Source organism: Podarcis tiliguerta (genome assembly GCF_965153285.1).
Source record: "Podarcis tiliguerta genome assembly, chromosome: 6".
NCBI classification, from domain to species: Eukaryota; Metazoa; Chordata; class Lepidosauria; order Squamata; family Lacertidae; genus Podarcis; species Podarcis tiliguerta.
The window spans coordinates 69,851,943-69,869,642 of NC_139539.1; the positions used below are offsets into that span (position 1 = coordinate 69,851,943).

The window sequence follows — 17,700 nt, forward strand, 5'->3', positions numbered from 1 at the left end:
CCGTGTGAGGGAGAGGGAAAGAACGTGCACGCTGGCGATCCATGCGGCGATTCCTCGACCATCCATGAGCTGGATCCAGAAGGCAATTGGGCCTGATTCGGCCCCTGGTCCTTAGTTTGCCGACCCATGACATAGTATGTTAAACATCAGTCTTTTTCCATTTACAGTCGTACCTTGGATCTCAAACACCATGGCGCCTGAACAAATCAGCTCCCGAACAATCACAACCCAGAAGTGAGTGTTCTGGTTTTTGAATGATTTTTGGAAGCCAAACATCTGACACAGCTTCCACAGCTTCTGATTGGCTGCAGGACATTCCTGCAGCCAATCAGAAGCCGCACCTTGATTTTCGAATGGTTTGAGGAGTCAAACGGACTCCTGAAACACATTCTGTTCAAGAACCAATGTACGGCTGTATTTCTTCTCAAACAAAACATCTCTTTTCATTTCCCTTTTCTTTCTATTCCCTCTTCTTCATTTCTCCTTTTTTAAAATGTTTAGAGCAACAGGAAAGAAAGGGGGCAGCCTCTAACTCCATTGTAAACAACACATAAATACAAGTGCAAAACAAACGATGGTGGTTATTTAAGTCATCTTTCTGAGACAGCATGCACCAAATTTTATTAAAATAGTAAGATTAAAGCATTCCAAGCAGGAACAGATGTGAGGGTTTTCTAGTGCCACATTCTAAACACTAATGTCAGTGCATTTGCTTGCTGTGAGATTTTGTTATATCTGAGGCTGCAATTCAGATAATTGTGCGACCAGCTCTGTGCATCCAGTGGGATTTTCACTTGTTGGGTCTTTGGTTCTCAAACAACAACCTGCTGCAGAAGGGTACTCTGCACAGAAACGTAATGTGGCCTTATAGCTGAGGTAGGCTAGACAGACCAGTGTTAGAAGCTGAGATATGAAAGCTAGGAGCTAAATGGCACCTTAAACCGAGGTTATGGGCGCAACAACGGAATGTCTAGGCCCGCTTTTTTATAGCAAGAATACAAAGCTGGAAATGAATGAACTGCAGCTAAAATATTGTGTTCATTTCCCACAAAGTCTCTTCTGCAGTCTTTGGAGAGTAGCTGGAACTGGGGAGACAGAAAAAGGTCCTCCTAGGGATGCGGTTGGTGCTGTGGTTTAAACCACTGTGCCACCTGGACTTGCCGATCGGAAGGTCGGCGGTTCGAGGCCCCACGACGGGCTGAGCTCCCATTGTTCAGTCCCAGCTTCTGCCAACCTAGCAGTTTGAAAGCACGCAGTGCAAGTAGATAAATAGGTACCACTCCAGCGGGAAGGTAAACGGCGTTTCCGTGCGCTGCTCTGGCTTTGCCAGAAGCAACTTAGTCATGCTGGCCACGTGACCCAGAAAAACTGCCTGCGGAAGCAGACAAACGCCGGCTCCCTCGGCCTGTAAAGCAAGATGAGCACCGCAAGCCCAGAGTCGTTTGCGACTGGACTTAACCATCAGAGGTCCCTTTACCTTTACCTTTTCCTTCTACTCTGCAGTTTTAATTGAGTGCAGTACTGCGCCCAGAGCTCAGAAACTGCTCACCCTAATGAAATTCCTTGCTGCAAAATGCACCTGGAACAATGGGAATTTTGAACACTGAGACAGACCCAATGCATGATCCAACCATGCGGTGGACAGGAGGAAAAGCCAGGAAGAGGAAGGATATAAGACTTCTGGGGAACTTGTGGATTCTCTGGAGGCTCTGTTGAACTCCCAGCTCCAGCCAGCATCACCAGAGAACAGAGATCATGGGATCTGAGGTCCATGCACATCTGGAGGGTCTACAGGAAGTGGAGGAGCACTACAGAGTAACTGAGCATGGGATCTGGGGTGCCTTGTACGATTAGCAGTAGTGAATTTCCTGATAAAGTGAAACTGAAAACTTAGCAGAACCAAATGATAGAGGTCATGATAAGTGATACTTTCCTATACCCTATAGATTTATTTTGCCATCTGTCTTAACTCTGTCTGGAAAGCAGTGCCTGAGACGCATTTGGGGGCCAGAAGTATCGCTCTGCTTATCCAAATGTGCTGAGGCTGCTTTTGCTCGGAAACGCTGCAAGTTGTTAAAAGCCTCCTTGTTTGACATTCAAAAGTAAGGTAGAATAAATCCTTTATATAAAGAAGCCACAAATCATGAGGAAACAGCCACTCCTCTGACTTTCTTTGGCTCCGCCATGGTGTGATCTTCAACGGACGTTTCTGACGAGGCTCAGAAGGAACCCTTTTATAGGTATGCTACTTTCTGTTTGCTCAAAATGTGGAACTGCACCAGCCCTTGGTAAAGTCTGTGTGAAGCAAGACACATGAGCAGCTTGCTTGATTTCCTGTTTAGAGAAAGTCAGCAATTACAGTACACTCAGCTGTCAGTTAATGCAAACTTGCAAGCTGTGATGGGTAGCCTGATGGACGTAAACTAGGGAAATCTGGACGTATTGAGCAACCTTGAGCCATTCCTTGGCTAACCTACTTTGCAGGATTGCTGTCAGGGTAAAAGGGTGGGGGAAAGCTGTGTACCCTGATCTCCTTGGAGGAAGTTTGGGGTAGAAAGTAGATTAGTTTTGCAAAAGCTTTGAAATAGGTTGCCACTTGTTTGTTGCAAAGATCGACCTTCCAAAAAATTATGGTATTTCCCCATTGCCTCCAACTTGTTGATGGCATGGATAGGAGAGCAATGGTTGGCATCCGTCTGTCTCAAGAGAATGGCAGAGTGCACTTTTGCGGGTGAAATCAAACCGCTGGCTGTAGAGACCGATACAGGAGAGACATGTTTTGTTGCAGCTGGGGCAGATGAAGGCATCCGGTTGTGCTGCCTTCGTTGCTGTGGATACATGACCTGACTGTCTCCAGGCACCATGGAGGGGCTTCTGCATTGTGAGGTTGATGTTGCCTATTTAATGAGTATTCATTCTGATTTGTTTGTGGAGAACTTAGGTGACAGTCACATCCATGCCATACAATTAAAGCACTAAAGAATCTTGGCAGCTGCCGTTTTACCCTTTGCAGAGCTACAATTCCCAGCACCCTTAATGAGCTACAGTTCCCAGGATTCTTTTGGGGGCAATCCACTTGCTTTAAACATATGGTGTGTATGGGGCTTACATTGCATGGAGGCAAGAGTTATCCCGCACTTTTCAGTGTGTGTCTCCCCATCATTCTATTTACTGCAACAGTCAGATCTTTGGGGGAAGTACATTTGTTGCACAACACCTCCCAATAACCTATAGCTCAGCAGCTCTAATTTTCCAGTATATGATTGACTCTCATCCAGAAGTAGTGACAGTTTGGAAATTCCCATACGCTCCCTCTGGCTCCTCCTCCATCCTGTGTGTGCTTCTCCGGTAAAAGTTTCCTGACCCGTCATAGCATCACAATTTCTGCAGTAATCCTTTTTGTCCAGTGCTGTTTCCTTCTTCCTAACCTTTCTCCTGGCCATTTAACTTATGCTAGAAAGAAATCATAATTTGTTCTTCAAAGAGCTGAAAGTGCTTTGAAAGAGATTGTGACTTATGGTGGGAGGACACCTCCCCCTTTTGCCTTTAGTGAACAGGAGTTGTAGGTTTTTCGGTTGTTTCGAGGTGACAGTCAGACAAAAGAAATAATGTGTGCGCCCTTTGTAAATCCTCTTTCAAATAGTGACATTGCTGAAGTTTGAAATTACCTGCTTTGGACTATGATATTCCTGCATGCGTTATGCAACCAGACATCATTCCCATGATAGGTTTTTCTGCAGCTAGAAATACAAAAACTGAATTCTGCCCATGCACAAAATGTGTATTGAGTCTGAAAATGATACGGCAATATGATCCAGTGCAGCCAGTGTCATGAGGCAATTTAGAACTGCCCTCTCTTTCTAAAAATAATAATAAATCGTTGCAATAATGCTTGTAATTGCTGACTCAGTTTTGAACGGAACTACTCCCAAGTCTCTGGCTTTAGAAGTTTAGTTCCGTTGGCTGATAATATGTTGACCCGGTTTGCACATGCAAATCCTGGCTTAATAAATTGGGATATGCACAAGCTTCATGTAGCGGTGCAACTAGATCAGAGGTTTTCAACCTTTCTGAGTCCACAGCTTCCTTGACCAACTGCATTCTTTTTGCGGCACCTCTGTGGGGCTCAGGAGCCCAGATGTGTCACCTCTTGCCTGCAATGCCTGCAGCCTCTCACCCTTTTCCAAACACCCTTCCTTGTGGAGTGTTCCCTCAGCCTCCTCTCCTCTCCCCTCTCCTTGGGAGTCCTCCGGTCAGCCACTGCTGCTGCCCCTGGTCTCTGAGCCCCTACCCCAAAGAGAGGTGCCTCCTCACACTGCCCTCAGGGGCCTGGGAAACAACCCCAGGCCACTCCCAGGCCAGTTCACCTGGGGAGATTGTAGCCAGGGCTGTTGCAACAAACTGCTGTGCAAGCTTTGGGTGGCAGAGATGCGAGAGGGCATCAGAGGAGGGAGGGAGGGAAGTAAAGAGGGACAGAGGCCCATGTTGGCTGCAGCACCCCTGACCGTCATTCAAGGCACCCCAGGGTGCCACGGCACACTGGTTGAAAACCACTGAACTAGACGATTTTGTAGCCTATTCAGACTGCTTTTGGGGTGTGTGGCTGGTGTATTCTACAGCATGTCATTAACACAGGAGTAGTGAAGTTATCTGTTATGTATTCAGTGGTCTGTGTTTGCCTGAGCTTGAGTCTGGACTAAGGGCTCTGAGCCTTTATCCATATACTATTCTGCTTTATAAGTTGTTCCATGATGTTTCCCCAGTATTAATGCATTATTGCTGTCTGGAGGGGCAGTCTTGCACTATAGCACAATAAAAGCAGGGCATCTCCTCCACCCCAGAAACGTTTGCGGTATAAAAAGCAGGAAGTTTTTGCACTGATTGGAAACAAAACAGAAACTTTTGCAGGCACAAATAATACTGAAAGCGGAATTGAGTATAAATACCTTGATGCCATCATGAGGACAAATCATCAGGAATGCACAAGAAAAAAAAGGGTGTATGGAAGGGGCCCTTGGACCTTGGATTTAAATGGTCTTATAGGGGCCCCTTCTAGATGCCTAAATGCATGACTTTGGCTGTGAAGCACACAATTCCTAATTCTATTCCTTCCACCGTCATTCCATGCTTTTCAACAGTTTCTACATGCCTGTTGTGTTAGAGCACCCAACAACCAAACAAATCAGTTTGCGGTCTCAGATTTTCTTTCTTTTTTGTATAAAAACCCAACAACTCTTGAGCATGCACATCTTAAACTCACTTAAATCATAGCACTGTCATAACTACAGGAGTCAAATGGGAGGTTTGCTTCTGCTGCCTGATGCAAAACACATGTATTTGGGGACTGGGACCGTTTGCTTGTAGAAGAGGATAGTACAGTGGTACCTCAGGTTAAGTACTTAATTCGTTCCGGAGGTCCGTTCTTAACCTGAAACTGTTCTTAACCTGAAGCACCACTTTAGCTAATGGGGCCCCCCCACTGCCACCGCACCGCCGGAGCACGATTTCTGTTCTCATCCTGAAGCAAAGTTCTTAACCTGAGGCAGTGGCGTAGCGTGGGGGGTGCAGGGGGGGCCGGCCGCACCGGGCGCAACATCTGGGGGGCGCGCTCGCACTCACAGCTCTCTGCCCCTCCCTGGCTCACTCACTCTCTCTCACGGGTTAGGGCGCGCAAATTACTTGCCTTGCCCCGGGTGCTGACAACCCACGCTACGCCACTGACCTGAGGTACTATTTTTGGGTTAGCGGAGTCTGTAACCTGAAGCGTATGTAACCCGAGGTACCACTGTAGATGTTTAAAGTCAAAATAATAAAATGAGACCTGTAATTGGCGTTTGAAATTCACCAGGTGCATTTTGCACCTTGCTATCGGCCACTTGCGACCGAGTGAAGATGCCTGGGCTCCAGGATGGTGGTTGACATCAAAACCTGTTCTGTCACTGAGCCCCAACCACTCCCCATTACAGTGGACCCTCGGGTTACCTTCAGGTAACGTAACTTTCAGGTTGCAAATGCGGCAAACCCAGAAGTGTATACTTCCGGGTTTCACCATGCACATGTGCACAGAAGCACTCTATCATGCTGCGTGCATGCGCAGAAGCGGTGCCTCATGTTGCAGACTTTTTCAGGGTATGTACGGACCCCCAGAATGAATTAAGTTCATATCTGGAGGGTCCACTATACTCTGCAATGTCATAAGACTCCGCCCAGAACACTCTGTGATGTCAGAGAAGTTCAGCCAATCCCTGTGAGGGATCCTGTCTTTTGTTTTGTCAGCACTGTACTCTCTCCTGTTCTTCCCTTGGTTTGGTTGTGCGCTCTCTCTTTTTCTTTCTTTCTCTCTCTCATTTTACCTATACAAAGGCAACAAGGTACCACCTGTTGTTTCCTCCCCCACCATTTTATCTGCACAACAACCCTTCGAACCAGGTGAACATCGCCATTGTGTTACAGGACAGCAACGATGGTATTCCTTAAACGTGGCTTGAATATGCTTGTAGACCTTGAGAAAGATGGCGTGGTCCCTGCTCCCCAGCTGAACCAGTATTTGAAAACAGCCTATGTGGCGTTTGCAGTGGCGTAGCGTGGGGGGTGCAGGGGGGGCAGCCGCACCGGGCGCAACATCTGGGGGGGCGCACTCGCACTCGCAGCTCTCTGCCCCTACCTGGCTCACTCACTCTCTCTCACTGCAGTGCTGGCTGTGCGAATCCGATCCGAGCTGCCGGGTCGCCGCTCACTGTGGAGGGGATGGTGCCAGGCGTGTGGTGCGGTGCGGAGAGAGAGTGAGGGACTATCTGGGGGAGGGACAGTGCAGCGAGGGGGGGCGCAAACTACTTGCCTTGCCCCGGGTTAGGGGGTGCAAATTACTTGCCTTGCCCTGGGTGCTGACAACCCACGCTACGCCACTGGGCGTTTGGAAGATTGCTTGTGGCCTCCTGTGTGCATCTAAAACTAAAAACTGAACAAATTAAGAGGCAGGCATGCAAGCATTCCTGATCCCTTCCCTCCCTAACAACAGGAAAAGGAGGGCGTCTCCAGACCATGAAGGCAGAGCCAATTAGGCATCATTCCAAGATTCAGAGAGGCAGACAATTATCTGATTTTCTAGAACAACAACAATTAATCCTTTTACCCACCATCATTATGTGGAACTCATTTCAGTCATCATGAGCCACTGTGGTGTGTGGGGGGTGTGCAACTGACAGACCCACTTATTCTCCAGCCCTCTTCATGGAAAACTACATGGACCAATAGTATGAGGTGATAAAATTAAGGTTCCTCTGCTGCTACGCAAATAATCGCCCCACATTATAAAGTGGGCTTTGCCAGCTGTGTGACTGTTACTGGCTTGTTAACTCGATTCCTGTTGAAGATTACAGATAATTGCAACTCAGGCCATCACGCATGGAGGAAAACATCCTAACCGGCAAATCACAATAATATTTCATTCCGGTTAAAAGGTTGCTCAGGCAGAGAACAGGGAAAGAACACACAGCATCACTGAAACCTTTCCCAACCTGGAGCTCTCGAGATCTCAGACTACAACTCCCACGAGCATGGCCAGTGGTCATGAATGATGGGAGTGGTAGTCCTAAACATGTGGAGGTTGGAGGTGCTTTGATAAGCTGTGTTGATAAAGTGAGATGGTATCGTACAGTTCTGCAGTATCCTGTTGTTAGAATGGGATTAGGAACGCTGCTTATTTGGCACTACAGAATGAGAATTTGGGCTTTAAATGGGTCAAGTAATCTGATCCTTAAACACATTCTTGAAAAGTTTCCAGTTCCTTCCAGCTCGCTGTATGATTTCAGAGTTTAGATTCCATGTCCCTGAATGTTGATATTTTTGAAACTGTGAAATTTCTCAGTTATGATCAACAAAACGAAAAGTCGCTCACCAAAGATAAGAGTCGAGTTGGCAAAAAGTGCAGGAGTTTCAAAAGAGGAGATGCATTAGTCAGCGTTTCCCATCCCACTCCGAACAGAAAGTCCTCACAGAGCTTGACAAAGGGCGTTTTGTCCTGGCCTGCATCCATCTCCCTACACGCAGGAACTCCAAACGGCTCCAGTAGGAGGTTCTCTTGGTTGCTACTATAGAAGGAACTCAAAATCCCAAAGAGATAAGAAACAGTAACGTCTCTGCCAAGCTAGGTAGTTCCAGAAAGCTAAATGTGGTAGCTGTATGGGTGCAAGAAGACAGAAAGCACCGTGGCTTGCTGTGGTGTGCTACATTGGTTTTAGCTTTCAGTATGAAGTGTGCTGAAGCAAAAAGGGGGGGGGGGACCCAGCCACAGCTCAGTGGGAGAGTAGATGATTTGCAAGTAAAAGGTGCTTGGTTCCAGTGTTTGAAATTAGCCAGGTGCCAGGCGTGTTTTGCACCTGGTTATCGGCTACTTGCAACCAAGTGGAGATGCCCAGCTCCAGGATGGTGGCTGACCTCTCCACCATCTGGGGATCATTGGATCTTGACTGTTTTCACGCACTAATATGGCACCCTGTAGATTCTATCAGTTATATTTCATCTGCACAATCTGAATCAATTTGAGGAAGCAAAATGCTTTTTCTGTGCTCCTAAGCAGGAGCAGCGAGCATCAGTATAGTGAATTGTTGTCTCTTGCCTTCGCTTGCCGCACCCCACTGCCCTGATCGCAGTTGTGAATAATATTCTTATATTATGAATGGTCCGTGTTGCCATTAAGAAAATGAGGTCTGAATAAAGGTAAAGGGACCCCTGACCTTTAGGTCCAGTCGTGACCGACTCTGGGGTTGCGGCGCTCATCTCGCTTTATTGGCCGAGGGAGCCGGCGTACAGCTTCTGGGTCATGTGGCCAGCATGACTAAGCCACTTCTGACGAACCAGAGCAGCGCATGGAAACACTGTTTACCGTCCTGCCGGAGCAATACCTATTTATCTACTTGCACTGCATGCTTTCGAAGTGCTAGGTTGGCAGGTCTGAATAGGCCAATATATATGTGGACTGTCCCCGGATCAAGTGACTTTTCCTCTTTAAGTTCTCAGAGTTCTTAACCTAGCTCAAGGTTGTCATCTGAACTAGCCAGATAATCAATCCAAAATCAGACTTGGGAGCCGTATTGCCCCCAAATGGCAACTTGATGTTCCATTTTGGTTTAAGGAGTCATTTGGCACCTAGCTTATTTATCTGAGTTTCTAACATGGCTTGGTTCTGTCCCCAGGATCTCCAGTTAGAGAAAGACCTCCCTCCCCATCTGACAATCTGGAGAGCCATTGCCAGTTTGTGTGGATACAATACTGAGCAAAAGGGACCAGTTGTCTGACTCAGCTTCTGATGCTTCTAACCCGGCCCTGCCAATGGAACGCAGGCATCCTGGGTCTGCCCATTTGCTTTCTCCCAATATTTGAGAAGCAGGAGCTATGTTGCAGCAGTGCAGGCTTTTTCCTGGATGAATCCCCACTTAACATTTCAAGGTGCGGCACAGTAGCACAAGGAACACCATCATCTGCTTGCTGCTCTGTGCAAGTTTCAAAAGTGGCTACAGGATTAGCGCAAATGATCAAATCAGTAGAGCCTGGAGCTGATTCAGACAGCTCTTGGTGTAACTAAGGGTGTATCCTTCAGGGGACTGGAAAACGGCATGTCTCCCACCTATGTTCTGACATTTATTCAGTCAACGAAGAGCCAAATCGTTGATCAGAGGATCTAGAATGCTAGCTCTGCAAAATCTGCAGGAAGGATCAGGTTTCATGGACAGCAGGTTATATAGATTACAATCCTAAGCATTTTTATTTCTGCAAAAGTCCCATTCAGATCAACTTGGCAAGCAGATATTGTTAGTTGCAGATTTCTAGCACGTCAGGATTATTACCCCATGTTCATGCCTTGTCTGTTTCCCTTTCATTTACCCTAGCATAGGTAAGGTAAAAGTGCCCCTTCTCCACTTGTGATCGAAAATTATCCTACAACATTATATAAAAAGCATTGCAACCTCTGAAGAGCCCACAGCACTACAAAGCCTTCTTAACTGTTCAACTACTGGGCATTGAGTGAAAGCAATTGAAATGCATTTGGAGCGTTTAAATCCTGGGCAATAAGGCATCAAGTTTATTATAGGCCAGGTCTATAAATTAAGATTGCAAGCTCTCTAATTCTTTAATGAAGTTAAATGCTTTCGAGATTAATATGGGAATCAACTCTGAGTGCTGCTCTCAGTGACTTCTCCAGATGACACTATAAATCACACATAGAAACACCCATGTGCATCTAATACTCAGAGGTAGCTGCTTTGGCACTGAGCAAAAAGTAGTACTGTGAAATCAGAGTACAATTATGCCAGGATGGATTATTGCAGAGTTGCCAGTTTGGTTCAAGATGCTTTTGCATAGCAGGAAGCGGGGAAACAATGGCTCTTCAGGTCTGGACTCCAATGCCCATCAGCTCCATTCAGCATAGCCAATAGTCAGGGATGATGGAATTTGTAGTCCAGGGCCACTGTGTAGCATTAGCAATTGGCTGGACAGTGTCGCCTGCAAGCATCCGACCAAAAAAGTTGGGTGTGTGATGTGGTGGTTCTGTAGCCTCTGAGAAATAGACCCTAGGATTAGCTAAAGGGAGATTTGGATTTGAAGTTCTGTTCTATGTGTGATTTCTTTCATGCCTCGCCTTCCTCTTTAGGTGATCCTTTCTTGTGCTAGAAATAAGCCGAAAGAGGGATATGCATACACAAGGTGAGAGTCAGAAAGAATGCTTCATCGGAAGAAGTCTCATTGTTCAAACTGTAATTCAGCCATGTGGCTTTTGCTAAATGATGAGACACAAATTTCTAAGAAACAAGAGGTTAACTAGCTGTTCCCTTCTGCAGATGTCGACTCAGATGTATCTCCTCTATGGTGCTTATTTCCAGGTAAATGTGCATAGGATTTCAGCCTATGTTGGAACTTTTGAACTATAAGATAATGGACAGAAGTGTTGAAAAAGCAGGAAAGGGGCCATCAATACCAGCACTAAAGCATGTAGTATCAGCAGAAACATCTGTCGCACTTTATTCTTGATCAGGCTGTGTAGCAAGTTTAATTTCTCTGTGTTTTTGCACATGCATACTTTTAAGTTTTAGGTACACAAAAACATTCAGAACAGTTCTCCTAGAACAGCGGTTCTCAACCTGTGGGTCCCCAGATGTTGTTGGACTACAACGCCCATCATCCCTGAGCTCTGGCCTTGCTAGCTAGGGGTGATGGGAGTTGTAGTTCAACAACATCTGGGGACCCACAGGTTGAGAAAGGCTGTCCTAGAAGCAGTTGGCTGCCATTTTTGAGCTGGCTTTCGAAAATACAGAATTGCCATGGCCCCAGACCTGGAATCTATGGAAGCAGGGTCCTCCAATGATGTGAGCCTCAAGGAGATGGATCCATTCCTTGGTCCATGTCATGCAGAACTGCTGTCACCAGAGCCCACACCTCCTCCCCTAAACCTTCAAGAGACCCCTCTGTCACCAGGCTCTGAGGTTGACCCACAGATGACTTAGAGGACCAGAAGAAGCCAATGGCTGCAGAGGAAGGCTGTGGGACTTTTAACCAGTCAGATTCAGGAGGCTGGGTCTCTAGTTAATGAATACCTAACACAGGCAATAAGGATCTGCCGCTGATGAGACACTTGTATGCTTTGCCTCAGCTGCAGGATCGCTAACTGTGGTCCTGAAATCCATGTCTAGGCTCTTCTCCCAAGGTGCTGATCCTGCTTCACCTCACCTTCCTGTCCGCTTGCAACCATATGAATACTGACCTTTCCCCTTTTGGGGGTCATAACCTCTTTGTGGTGGTAGGCGTCCCCATGGATCAGGACAAAAACAATCCTTGGCCCAGTTCTCCAAAACAGTAGGAAAACCTGTGTCTGGACTGTACCATCTGAGACTGCAGGTGGGAGTTCAAACTATTGAATGCTTCCCTTATCAAAAATAAAAAGACCCCCCCCCCCAGAAAAATAGGTGATGAGAAGAATACAGTTCTACTCTAACATTCTCCCTTGGGGGCTAATTTTCTATAGGAATGTTTATTATAGAAGGTTTCCATAATGTAAGGATGGAGAATCTGTGGACCTCTAACACCCATCAGCCCTAGCCAGCATGGCCAATGGTCAGGGATGATGAGGGCTGAGGGTACCACAAAATCTGGAGGTCTGCATGCTTCCCATTCCTGCTATAATTGAAGCCTCCAGCTCTGATCTGAAGTAGTACAGTCTAGACAAGCCTATCACCTCATCTGCTACTTGTGAGACACAGACCTTAATTGTGCCTTCTTTGTACCATATTGTGTAGAGTCATAATTTTGGGTTCTTGATCCTCTGCCCATCTAGTTCAAGACCAGAAAATTTCCACTTGCTTCACCGAGCCAGGATCTGTTCCCAAAGCGCCGTCCTGAAGTCATTTTGGGCATTGGGCCAGACCCTTAAGAGGTGATGGCTTTGCAGATCATTTGCAGGTTATCAGCGCGGTGCCAAAATACTTTGGGGAAAATACTAACCTTGCAGCTACTTCTTCAAACAAATTAGATGTGTATAAGCTTGTAGCCCAAGCTTCAAAACCCCCGGATTTTGTTTTATTTTGATCTGGCTACCATCCTCATCCCTTGCCTGTCTCTCTTCTGAGAACAATTCTGCAACCAAGCCTGTTTTCGTGCTGAAGACTCACCCAAGAGCTGTTCCCTTAGGATGCCAGTGGGCAGAAGATGAATGAATGAATTTTCTTCTTATCCAGGAATGCAGGCCATATGGACCTCCTGAAGTCTGACGTGTACTTGCATCTCCAAAGGCAAAAATACTTAATACTTCCTTGCTGTCTGGACAGCTTTTCTTTATTTCCACTGATGAAAGCTAATTAGAAAAACACAGAATTCAAAGAGACCATTTTAGAATCTGCAGCTAAATTGCTTCCCTCCCAATTCCCTGCCTCAAGCTCATTATCTTATTTCCCCTTAATTTGTTTAGGAAATGTTGGGTTTGCTGGTGCTTCTGTTTGCCCAGTGGGGGAGAGCATTGATCTCTCTTTGTGTAGGGGAGTCAGCAAGGAGGCATCACCAAAGTTCATGCGTATGTAGAAGTCTCTGACGTCTGCATCGCTGGATCGTGTCTTCCTGCAGGCCTGAACAATGTGTCCCTGCACAACTTAGGACCAGGGTACCTCAGGGATGTCCTGAATCCTTAAATCCCAGCTCGATCACTGAGATCTTCTGCAGATGTGTCATTGGTCATTCTCTGAGTTGGTGAGGCTCGTTTGACAACAACGAGAAGCAGAGTCTTTGGTGTCGTCAACTCAGTCCTATAGAATACTCTGCCAACAGAGTTTCAGCAGGCAACTTCTGTGCCAACTTTTAAATGCCTGCTGGAAACTTTCACATTTTGCCGGGCAGGTGCAGGCAATTAAGGACACTTCCTTCCACAACCGTTAATTGATGTCTGTTTTTAACTCTTTTATGGCCTTACTGTATGGTTTTATTGCTGTCAGCCGCTTTGATAAATTGCTGTTGTTGTGACACAGTTGTACGCACATATTTAAATAAATAAACAAATAACTTCTAACAAGCCAAATTCTTGTACATTTTGCCTCGTGTCTCAAGTCCTACAAATGCTGGAAATGTACTTTCTCTTTTTAAAGAAAGCTGAGAATCTGAGGACCCCGATTCATTCAGGGGAGAACAACTCTTATCTTGCTGAAGCTCTCGTAGTATCTGGTGGGGGAGGTCCTAGCTCTAGACTTCCTGTTATCAAACAGAAAGTTGATTTAGGCTCCCCCCAAAATTATTGATTCCATGATATGGAAACAACAATTTGAAAGGGGCTTTGAAAGACCCTGTTTGCTTGGTTTGAAACACCACCCTTAGCAAGGAGTAACTTGTTTATGGAAAAGAAATTGAGAGTAAGTAGAGATTTTCAGAAATCCAAATGGGGTGTCGTGGAATCATAGGGTTGGAACAGATCTGAAAACAAGAGTCTTGGACCATCCACCCCCATATTCCCTGGCCCAGTTCACACAGACCCAGACCACAGTTCTGAGAACAGATACAGTGCAGCAAAGGTACCCGTAGAGTCACAGAGACGGTGCAGAGACAGAAGTGCAGAGAGCAATTACCGTATTTTTTGCACCATAACACTCACTTTTTTCCTCCTAAAAAGTAAGGGGAAATGTCTGTGCATGTTATGGAGGGAATGCCTATGGAGGGCATGCCTACGGATTTTCCTCCTCTAAAAACTATGTGCGTGTTATGGTCGGGTGCGTGTTATAGAGCGAAAAATACGGGTAGGTTTGTGTTATGTACTGAGTTGAATAGGATCCAAACTGCAGCAGTCTGATTGGTCCTAGAACAATAGGATCCAAATTGCAGCAGTCTGATTGGTCCTAGAACAATAGGATTCAGAATGCAGCAGTCTGATTGGTCCTAGAACAATGCAGCAGTATGATTGGTTGGCAGGAACCACCCAATCATGCTCCAGATATAAGTGAATCCACAACCTGATTGGCTTACAGTAGAATTCTGGAATTAGCCAATCATGTGCAGCCCATTGTGTAAATAATGTATATAAAGCAGATACTTTGAGGGGACTTTGATTCATTCCTCCTCACCACTATGAGCTGAATAAAGAGCATGAAATCACCTTGCGACTCTGAGTATATTTCAGTTTGTGTAGCCTGTGCTGCTGAATCCTCTAATGAATTGATTCTGTTCTCCCAGGGGAGTACAGGAACTGCAGAAGCCAGAGACCTCGTGCTTTCCCGTAACTTTTGGCAGAGCTTTACCAAACCATTCTTCAAAGAGGAAAGCAAAAATAAGAGGGGAGGGGGAGAAATAAATCACCCTCCATTTTCTGTGCAGTTCACTTCGTGGTCTTTTGAACGATAGCATGGAATAGGATTGTTGTCCTTTGAGAAAAGGTTGGACGGCTTTTTCTGCTGTGTCTGGCAGTTCGTTTCCCTCTCCAGTGGAATTGCAGTGCAGGTGGGCAGTTGTGACCTTTCAATTCAAGCACAGATTTTTGCACATGATAATAGCTTCTGGTGCATCTGCATTTTCAAGTGATGTCCTTGACCGGCTAATGTTCTGCAATGGGGATTTTCAGAAAAATGTTGAACTGGGTCCCCTCCCCCCATGCTTATCTGGGCACTTTGCTTCAGGAATTTTTCTGATGCCCTCCTAGAGAGTGATCTAATGTTCGCTTTAGCCTTGCTTAGCAAGCAAAGCTAGAAACTGAAACCTGCCGTTCTTGCCTGCATGCTGTATTTGCAATTGGCATCCATTCATTTTTGCTAATGAGCTTGTGAAACAGAAGGGGGGGGGAATCCTCCCCACATTGCTTCTAATGGTGTCCAGAGTTTGGATTTCAACACTAGTCCTGGAATCATCCTCTGATATCAGAGACTTTTGAAATTGTGAATATGAACATAAGAGGTATTCGTAACCCAGTTGAATTCCACAAGCAAAGGAATGCAATTTTGCAGCTTAAAAAAATGCTTTGTACGTAAGCTGAGTGCAGATCTCTGTAATATTCATTTAGCATCCTACTTATGCTACTGATGATGTGATACAAGGTGTCCACCCCCACCCCCCCAAAAAAACCTGTTGAGGCCTTGGAAGGGCAGTGACCAATGCTCTGCTTTTCTAGGGCATAGTACCAGACTGGAGCTACCGTATTTTTTGCTCTATAAGACTCACTTTTTCCCTCCTAAAAAGTAAGGGGAAATTTGTGTGCATCTTATGGAGCGAATGCAGGCTGGGCAGCTATCCCAGAAGCCAGAACAGCAAGAGGGATTGCTGCTTTCACTGCGCAGCGATCCCTCATGCTGTTCTGGCTTCTGAAATTCAGAATATTTTTTTTCTTGTTTTCCTTCTCCAAAAACTAGATGTGTCTTGTGGTCTGGTGCGTCTTATAGAGCGAAAAATACGGTAATTTATATGTACGTTCCTCAGGGCTACTGGATTTAGGCACTACCATAATGGCTTGGGAAGAAGCCACAAGTGAGCAGTAGATGTGAAGTTGCCTTATTCTGAGTCAGATAGTTGGCTCATCTAGATCAAAGTTGTCTACCCTGGCTGGCATAAGCTCTCCAGGGGTTTTGATGAGAGATTTTCCCAGTTGTAACTGGAGATAGCAGATACGGAATCTGGGAACTCTTGCATGAAAAACATCCACTCCCCCAAGAGCTTCTGGAAAAGACAGACAGGAGTCTCCTCAGCTGGGACTGACAGGTAGGTTGAGTAGCTGGGGTCCATAACCAGCCCATTTTAGAATGAGGCAGGTCCCATTCAGACAGGTCTGGAAAGCAAGGTTTTGAATTCTAAGGAGCAATTTTCCTATTAGGACAGGTCAGACTTGGGAAGCCCTGGCCTGATAACTCTTAAGACCCCAACAGAATTTCCAAGCATGGAAAGAACATTTGATGCACTCACTTATAACAAGGGTGGTCAGCGTTGAACTTCAACTCCTATCAGCCTGCCTTGGTCAGGAATGAGGGGAGCTGTATTCCAGCAACATCTGGGGCACTGAGTTGCCTTGTGAGGTTCTCAACAAATCAGAGAGCCAGCCTGGGAAACCAACCACTTCCTTGGGAAGTTCAGTGGAGAGACTTGGGAAGAGCTGATGCTACCAAGGACCTCCTGATTTGATGACTTAGCAACACCTGCTTCTAGGTTTCATGGGCCAGGCCGTCACATCAGTGCGAATTTCTGTGATCTCCTTGAACAGAGGAGGAAAACGGGTCTTTTCACTTTTTAAGTAACGTGGAATGAAGTAAGGAGAATAAGAAGCACCCTAACCATTTCACCCCGCCTCCCTTCGCTGTCTTTCAGGACGATGATTCCTATCACTGAATTCCGCCAGTTCTCTGAGCAGCAGCCAGCCTTCCGGGTGCTGAAGCCGTGGTGGGATGTCTTTACAGACTACCTTTCCGTTGCCATGCTGATGATTGGCGTCTTTGGTTGCACGCTGCAGGTAAACAAACAGGAATGCAATCTGATTCTGCCAAGGTAGGGCTGGAAAACTATTCCCAAGTGCTAGCAGAGTTGGTCAGAGTGGAAGACAGATAGTCACAATTTCTATCATCATTATTATTATTACTACTACTAGTAGTAGTAGCAGCCTGACCCCCTCCTCTGGCAATCTGCACAGAATTTTGCTTAATGGTTGCCATCAATTTGATTTTAATTAATTTTTATAATGAAAGGTTTTTAGAATGTTGGATTATTTTGATTGTTGTTAGCCGCCCTGAGCCCAGCTTCAGCTGGGAAGGGCGGGGTATAAATAGAATTTATTATTATTATTATTATTATTATTATTACTACTACTACCACTACTCCTACTACTACAGTCGTACCTTGGTTGACAAACACCTTGCGACTCAAACGTTTTGGCTACCGAACACCGCAAACCCGGAAGTGAGTGTTCTGGTTTGTGAACGTTCTTTGGAACCAGAACATCTGACAGAGCTTCTGCAGCTTCCGATTGGCTGCAGGAGCTTCCTGCAGCCAATTGGAAGCCGCACCTTGATTTCTGAATGTTTTGAAAGTCGAATGGATTCCGTTCAACTTCCAAGGTATGACTGTACTACTAATCCTTCGTTAAATAATACAGGAGAGAAACTACTAAATGGAACCCTTTCCATTTTTTAAAAAAAGTGCTTATAGGTTAGAATCTAATCAATGAACAGAATCCACATGGACATTCTTTTAAAACAAACC

The 17,700-nt window shown here is 45.8% G+C and overlaps 2 protein-coding genes across 2 annotated transcripts in view; one reads left to right on the forward strand and one right to left on the reverse strand.

Annotated features, from left to right (window-relative positions):
• Positions 1 to 17,700, reverse strand: part of KYAT3 (kynurenine aminotransferase 3) — a 341,165-nt gene that overhangs the window by 68,143 nt on the left and 255,322 nt on the right. The window lies entirely within an intron of this gene.
• Positions 1 to 17,700, forward strand: part of LRRC8C (leucine rich repeat containing 8 VRAC subunit C) — a 39,289-nt gene that overhangs the window by 10,561 nt on the left and 11,028 nt on the right. The window contains exon 2 of the mRNA XM_083444885.1: positions 16,813 to 16,954. Coding sequence (XP_083301011.1) covers positions 16,817 to 16,954 — 138 coding nt within the window. The 5' untranslated portion in view covers positions 16,813 to 16,816. The remainder of the gene's footprint in view (positions 1 to 16,812; positions 16,955 to 17,700) is intronic.